At 39.2% G+C, this 7,716-nt stretch overlaps 1 protein-coding gene across 1 annotated transcript; it reads right to left on the bottom strand.

Moving 5' to 3' along the window:
- Positions 1-446: 446 nt before the first annotated feature.
- Positions 447-7,458, bottom strand: OGFRL1 (opioid growth factor receptor-like 1). Its single transcript, XM_010082757.1, has 7 exons — positions 7,354-7,458; positions 6,254-6,340; positions 5,895-5,973; positions 3,202-3,280; positions 3,042-3,108; positions 2,756-2,901; positions 447-1,206 (listed from the first exon to the last, which is right to left on the bottom strand). The coding sequence occupies exons 1-7, from the start codon at positions 7,456-7,458 to the stop codon at positions 447-449; spliced, it is 1,323 nt and encodes a 440-aa protein (XP_010081059.1).
- Between the last annotated feature and the right edge of the window lie 258 nt (positions 7,459-7,716).

The following is a 7,716-nucleotide window of genomic DNA, read 5'->3' as shown; positions in this document are numbered from 1 at the left end:
AGGGAAAGACTGTGGTCTTGAAAAAATTTCTAGTAATTTCATAAAAGGAAAACAACATTTAAAGCATATCAAAATAAACTTTAAAATTCTGATGTTCTAAAGTTTTCTAGTAAGTTATACTTTTTTTTCCCCAAGATATGGGATTAATTTAACAGCAAAAAAATACATAAGATTTTCTACGCAATCTGCCTGGAAAAGATAATTAATTTCTTGGCTTTGAATATACACGATTGCTTTAAAGAGCCACACCTGGTTGACTACTGATAAACTGAGGTCAAAAAAAATAAAATTCATTAACTTGACAGAAGCCTAATCTGACACATTCACAACAAGCAGAGTTTCATTTATAACAATTTATACTACACTAGATAGAAATTTCACCCAAAATGAAGGAGCAGTGAATAATTTTCTTCATTCAATAGGAAACATGATTTTTAACCTCAGACTCATGATTTCAGATCATCCTTGTTTTTTGTGGTGGTCCCCCCTGAAAGTGTATCCTTATCAAGGTTATGTTGTAGATCTGCTGACGTGTTGTTTGAAGAATTCTCAGTGTCACATAAATCTTTCTCTATAGTGCCTGGGTGATTTCCACAGTCATTGTTCAGATTTTCGTCATCTTTTTTGGAATGAGAAGTGTCCTCCTTTCTTTCTGAAGTATCACTAATTTCTTCTGATTTTGAAAGCTGACCAGTATCAGTATCACTGTTCTTTTCACTGTTGTTCTGCCTAATAGCATCACAATTCATTTCTTGTTCATCCTGGTCATTGCCTTCCCTGCTTTTTGCAAGTTCTACCTTTTTTTCTTCAGTTGGTTTACCAGCTGAGCTTCCGCTTGCTGGTGTATTCTTAGGCTCTTTTGGTTTCTTATGCTTAGAAATACAACTGTTGTGAATAGAAATTGGAGATGCTGGCTTTTTATTTGTTTTGCTTCCCTCAGGCTTCTGTTTTCTTGCGGGTCCCCAGATAAAATGCTCTGAGGGTGTATAATGTTGCTGGGCAAACCTCAGAAGTTTCCTCCTTTCTCTTCGGTCTCTAATAGTATACACAAAATATTCTAGAGCACTTTGCTTAATGTTGGGAATGGTATCTTCCACAAGAGCTTCATGGAGAATAAATTTTACCAGGGGAGATTTGAAACTCTCATATCCAAGCTCACCAAGACTTTTCAGAATTCGAGTGATTCTCAAGTAGTTGTGTTGAGACCTTTGGAAGAAAGGGGTGTAAAAATTCCACTGAATCAAAAAAACCCCACCACCTTACAGATACAGAACTGGAATTGCAATTCCTCACTCAATTTTCTCTCTCCAGGTGTGTACTTCAGGGTTCCTGTACTTTAATTTCTCACAGCTGCTGAAGCTTGCTAGCATCTCCTTTGCTAGGATATTGTGAGTGAAAATTAGTGTCTGTAAAATGCAACAGGCTGAAAAAAATAAAATCAAAGTGTGTACTGATTTTGATTCCTTCTGCTGTATATATTCTTCTTGAGGAGAAAACCCAGTCACTTTATAAAATATGGATTTTGTAGTGTATTGCAGTAACACAGCTACAGAACAGGATTCATGGCACTCCACTTAAGCTGGGTCTCAACTCTGGACTAGCTACCTGCACTTCTGCTACAGTCAGTGTTGGGAGAAAAACAGGCACCTCTGGAGAGCAAATCCCACTGTTTTAAGAATTGTCTAAGAGAAATGGACTGGACCGCCTTCTGGACGTGCTTGTGAAGAGCTCTCTCCCTCATAAAGTACAGCTAAGCAAAGAGTAAAACTGAAATGCCTAAATTTTAGATGGCTAAAGTTAGGTAAAAAGAATCACAATTCCTGACTTAAAACTGTGTAGCTACTCACTGGTGAGAATACAGGAATTACAACGTAAAAATGTGCAGTAAGTAACATCTGGGCTTCCTGAAATCCTGTTTCACCCATGGCCTGAGTCTGAGCCCACACCCATATTGGCTCATATAATATTTAAGTTAAATTAACAAAAAATTATTCCCATTATTCCCTCAAAATTATCCATCAGCAATTCTACCTACAAGCTTTCATTTGGACGGGAGAACAAAATACTGCAAAAACCCAATCTTCAGTTCTAAGGTCAGAGGTATTTGAAAAGTGATCACAAGATTTGAAAAGATATTTTGATATAATTAATCTGCATGGGACAAAATTCAGTGCAAACTTACACTCCACACAATGCTCATGAAAAGCGACAGATGTAATTTGATGAAAGTTGGGCTAAAGTTTGGCTTAATGCTTGTCTAAATCTCTCCACTTAAGCATCACAATTACAAAGTATTAAATACATAGTATTTCATATTTTGAGGAGGGTGGGAAATCTTGTGATTTAGTTTCTATACAGGTGCAGAGAATTTGATTTTTCTCAAAAAGAAATGTGAATACAAGGATAAGCCACCCATTCTTTCCAACTGAGAAGCAGCACTTTGGGATCAGGTGAAAATGGATTCAGTAGCATGACAAACAAATTAATTTGGAACTGTGATCTTCTACAGCACCATCTGAAGTTGTATTTTCAGGGAATTCACTTAGGTCAGTTAGACTGGTAAAGGGTGAGAAACACAATCAAAAAAAGGGGAAGGAGGAACGTACACATACAGGCACAAACCAGGCCTTGACTATTTCTTTTTGTCTTTTTCCTGGCCACATTTGGAAAATACTATCTTCCCTTTCTCTAGAAAACAAAGGGCTAAAGAGATTCTATGGCAATTCTAGAGAGTGGAGTGCCCGCCATTACTTACTCATTCAAATGCTGAAATCTTTCTTGCCAGTTAGCAGCTCGTGCTACATTTCCAGTTTTATCAATTAGTTTTATTCCAAAAAACTCCAACATCATTTTGTAAGCCAAAAGGAATCTTCTAATTGCTTCTTTTGTTTTCTTGAATTCCTGACAAACAAAGAATGCGTCCAAAATTCTAAGTAGCACTAAAGCAAGAACTTCTGCATTGTATAAAACAAGTCTACATAACAAAGAAGTTATGTATCAAAATTAATACGATGGTTTGCATTGAGCTCGATTTGTATTACCTCAATTTCATATGTAGTTAACTCTTTAGCATAGAAGTTCAGACCTTGCTCCCTCAGTGGGAAAAGCCTGTTAAAAGAAAAAAGCGCATTATGACTCATAGTGTATGATCATTTAATCAAATTAATGCTTTGAAACAGAAATAGGTAATAAGTGACCAACCACTGTATGTAAGTGTGGTTATGTTCCAGTTTTTCATAGTCTCCTTTCCATTTATTTAGGACTTCTTCAATATAAACTCCTGCATAAAAATAATTTGAAAACCGTTAGATAGCCATCAAAACCAGCGTTCAGCTACATAAAGTACGTGCCATGTTAACATAAGGATAGAATACATACTTTAATTCTCTTTCAAATGCTATGTGAAATGAGGTCTGCTACAGCCATAAATAAATTAAGTCTAATTTAAAATTAATTTAGTTACTAAAACTTAACTAAAAAGGAGAGATTTATCAAATTTCAATGTAAGTAAAACCAGCTGACTTATACTGAGTTACTTACCTGCAGAGGGTATGTGACAATAACCTTTGTAAAATATACTTCCCCAAAAGTTCTCATGTCCTAGATCCCTTTATCACGCTGACTGGTAATTAACAAACCACTTACATAAAATATTGCATTGTGAATCACCTGTCATTGCTTTAACATGACAAAGCTCTGCATATATACATAATCACCTTAGTAGAACAAAGCCTCAACTCCTCAAGAAATCTCCCGTTCCAGAAATGAGTCCAGCTGCAACTAACATTATGATTGGGAAATCTTTTTCAATTAGCTGTAGCCAAGCGCCTTGCTGCCGTTGCCATTAGTTTGATCTTGGGTTTTTGTGTCACGCTCAACGAACAATGGTCTCAAAACCACTAAAAGTCAGTTTAAAAGTGGAGTTCAGTCAGTTTCTCTTGGAAAGACACAGTGACAGAAAAAGGCAACAAAGTACACATAAAAGGAAATGAATTGTTCTTTGCGCTGCCCGTGAAATTCAGCCATGGGCCAGGGCACTTTTCCAGGCACTGCACAAATACACAAAGTACCTAAAAGAGCGTTTCTTGTTCCAAAACCTATACAGTCTCCCTCCATCAGCGAACATTCAGCTTTAGCCTGTTTCTACTCTGAAACCAAAACCAGTTTTACCACTGCCACGCAGCCTCTCCCCAAGCCAAACAGCATAGGAGCAGCCTAGAAAGCCCAAAGACCCACGAAGACAGTCTCCAACTATCCATTTGAGATCTCTCTCTCCACACCGAATGAAAATTTCCACTTGGGTCTCAGTGACAAAGGAGAACTCACGTGGTACTTTTCTTCAAGAAATGGAGAAAGCAGCCAGTCAAAAGGGTTTCAAAGAATGTAGGGTTTCCAGTGTAGGCAAGGCTGGAAAAGGACCTTGCCGAGAGGACCTCCCGCCATCACCACACTGTATCCAACCTGCATTTCAAGCACTTGAGAACTTGCTGCTCAATTCCAGAGCAGAGAGACAGACAGGCCAGCTCGGAGTCAGAACCACAAGCTAAATCTGTACGTCATGGAATTAAACTTCAGATCTAGTATTGCACTAGAAATGTCTTTTTTAAATAACATTTTTTCACATAACCTGACTTGTTTCCTCACTTGATGAGGATATTATCACTATCTCGCCTATAAACAGCTCTCATCTTCAGCCTTCCTATACATACATCTTTACATCCTTCTGTATAACATCCCTTCCCATCCAGCTTCCCATCAGAACTTTGGCATTTGGCATCTCAACATACTTTTTCCTGACCTTCACAGTGCCCTCTTGTCACGCTTACATCTACCCTGAATGCTGCTGATAAAATCATGTTTCTAAACCACAGCTTTTTTATATTGCCTCTTTCTTTGCTTTGCATCCTTCCATTGTGCAGCCCTTTTCCCTAACATCAAACAAAACCTATACACCTTCATTTCCAAAGCCTGTCCCTTCCTATCTTATCAGAACCCATTTGTTGCTATGAGACTGATCTTGCCTCCGACAGGATCCTGCCTCACTGGCAGCCTCCACATCTCCCTTCTGTACTCCAGTGTGCACTTCGGTATCTCCTCCCAAGCTGCTCTCATGCCGAGAGGATCTTTCTGCAAACAACTTGAAAGTAACTCTCAAAAGCTATTTTTGGCCTGCAGTTTTTGGGGTTTTTTTTGTTTTGTTTTGTTTTGGTTTTTTGCCAATGGCTAAGCTGTTCATGCGCAGAGACTCTTGTCTATCATTCTAACCAAGACTGTTTTATTGCCTCCTCCTGCATCCTCATCCGTCTGCTACCTTCTTGTCTCTCATACTTTGACTGCACAGTGTTTGTCATCTTTCAGCTCGTCCTGTGTTTGTGCAGAACCCTGCATATGAGGTTCCTGCTCCACTACCAGAACCACTAGGGACTTTGAGAAATGATTTTATTTTTGTTATTACAATAATCTCACATGAGGTAGTTACAACACATTCTTTTTCCCTTACACAATGCCAGGGATAACGCCCTGATCCCTGCCACTCCTCTTTAAGCAGTAAGTGTTTGTGCAGCACAGTGGAAACAACTTTCTCTTTGTTTAATAAAAGGCAGTGCCACTACTGTCAAACAGCGGCACAAACAACGCCCTGCACGCCATCGTGCTGAGAACACATGAGGAAAGCACCACCTCCCTGGACTGAAAGCTAACTTGGGTTTAAGCATAACCTGCTCCCATGTTGTCAACACGCCACTCCACCATGGGAAGATCAAGTCGTACAATATATAAGTATACACCTTAATTTGTCAGCACCACAATTATCACTTTATCACTACAGTTTCACTGTGTCACTATTATTAGTAAAAATGCTTTTGTTATCACTATGATTGCCACAGACTACTCACCATCAGGTTTAAAAGGGATTTTATTTTTGTAAAAGCGGAGATTGCACAAGTCATTTTGATATCGAAGATCTTTAAAGTTCTGCTAAAAGAAAGGAAATAGGACATTGTCAGCCTGCAAAAACCTATCAAGAGTATCCAGAAAGCAATACTGTGCTCTTTGAACAATTTGAGGATAAAAAAACTCCGGAGTTTTAGGAAGCACAGAGTTTTTACTCATGCACTGGCATACGTTGGGCCTGTGCATCAGCTTTTTCATTCTCATTTCTCCTATTTATTAGGCACCACAAAGGTTTAGGAACATTTGGGTTGTGTGCAGTCTTCTACTAAAGAGGCAATTTTAAACCATAAAATATTCTTACTGGATACTGGTGTCGGTACTTGTATAAATCTCTTGCCGCGTAGAAGCTTCTCTTTGGCTTGGCTGTCAGCTCAGTTCCATCACCACTCTGAAAGAGTTAGAAAGTAGGTAATAACCCTACACAAATACACTAAATAGCAAATTAGTGTAATCCTAAAATAATTATTTTTCATTATGGACTTCAGCAATGTAAACAAACACACGTGCATGTGCTTGCCCACTGTTTGGTCCAACACTGAAAATCTCCCTCCTGAATACTTAACACCACACACTTTAGACCTAAATTTAAAAATAAAATAAAATATAATTACAAAAGCAAGACTATGAAAATGTCCTTCCAATGAGACTGAATTTGATTTAAATCAACAGGTTGATTGTAATTTCCAAATGCAAGACTGCAAAGTGACCTAGCAAGCGCCAGCGCAAAATGAGATAAGTAACTGAACATGAAAATGCAGAGACACTACTCATTCCAAAGAGGAAATCATACTATTGCAAAGACTATTTGTCATGTGTAGATTGACTTAATTGCAATCACTGCATCCGGTAGAAGAAAATGAATAGTCATGGACAGGCCAAATTGCAGCTCTAACACCTTCTTGAACCGTTTCCTATTATTTGTTTCTCAGAACTTGAATTTAAAGCCTAGTAAGAAGAACCACTAAATCCCAAACCAAAAACCTGCTTAGAACTTGTACTGGCCCCCAGCTGTTCAGAAGCTGCGACCTGAAACAACCAGAGCCCATCACTGTCAATGGAAATCATCCCACTGACTTCAGAGAACAAGCTGCACACATTGAAGAAAAACAGAAAATGAAGCATTAGTGTACAGAGACTTCAACTTGCTACCAACAACTTAATTTTCTTCATAATTTCTTCATAATCATACTGCAACAAAGAGTTTCATATTCTTCAGTCTTGTAAAATAAGTCTACACTAAACCCAAAGGCCAAATGAGAAAAAAAAAAACAAAAACCCCACACCTAACAAGTGAAAGTCAGGCTTAAAAAGGGCAGTGGCTGCACTGAACACCTGCCTTCACCATTGCCCATCTCATTGCTTACCAACAGCACATTAATGACAAACAGCATCTGTTCTCACTCTTCCTTTTGCAAGACCAGCTTTGAGCACACCGACCGGCGGGACACGCTTCCTTCCCCCAGCAGCACCCCCTGACACCCCGTTATCAGGCATTAGCATCGCCATGGACCAAGCAGAGAGGGGAAAAACGCTTATGCTTATCTAATTCTGCCCAGCTTCTGAACCAAACATAACCAACACATCTGTCAGCGTAAGACAGGCCCCAGCTGTCCCCCCCGCTCAGTTCTAGCTCCCATAAAATCCCCGGGCAAGCAACCCCTTCTGTCTTCAGGGTGGGCATGTTTAAAGCTTCCAGACAGACACTTGCTCTGAAAAGTCCTCACCCCGGACCCACCTCGGGGTCGTGGATCTGCTCCCACACAT

This window comes from Pterocles gutturalis, unplaced genomic scaffold, assembly GCF_000699245.1.
Source record: "Pterocles gutturalis isolate BGI_N339 unplaced genomic scaffold, ASM69924v1 scaffold1590, whole genome shotgun sequence".
NCBI classification, from domain to species: Eukaryota; Metazoa; Chordata; class Aves; order Pterocliformes; family Pteroclidae; genus Pterocles; species Pterocles gutturalis.
Note: the sequence above shows the minus strand (reverse complement) of the source record. Positions and strands in the feature narration are given on the sequence as shown.

What these genes read in the sequence shown, in the direction of transcription:
- OGFRL1 (XM_010082757.1), bottom strand. Translation starts at nt 7,458, where the DNA reads ATGGCGATGCTAATGCCTGATAACGGGGTGTCAGGGGGTGCTGCTGGG. An exon ending in AGTACCGACACCAGTATCCA is followed by an intron (nt 5,974 to 6,253) that starts GTAAGAATATTT and finishes TTCTTTTAGCAG; the next exon opens with AACTTTAAAGATCTTCGATA. An exon ending in TAACTACATATGAAATTGAG is followed by an intron (nt 2,902 to 3,041) that starts GTAATACAAATC and finishes TTTGTTTGTCAG; the next exon opens with GAATTCAAGAAAACAAAAGA.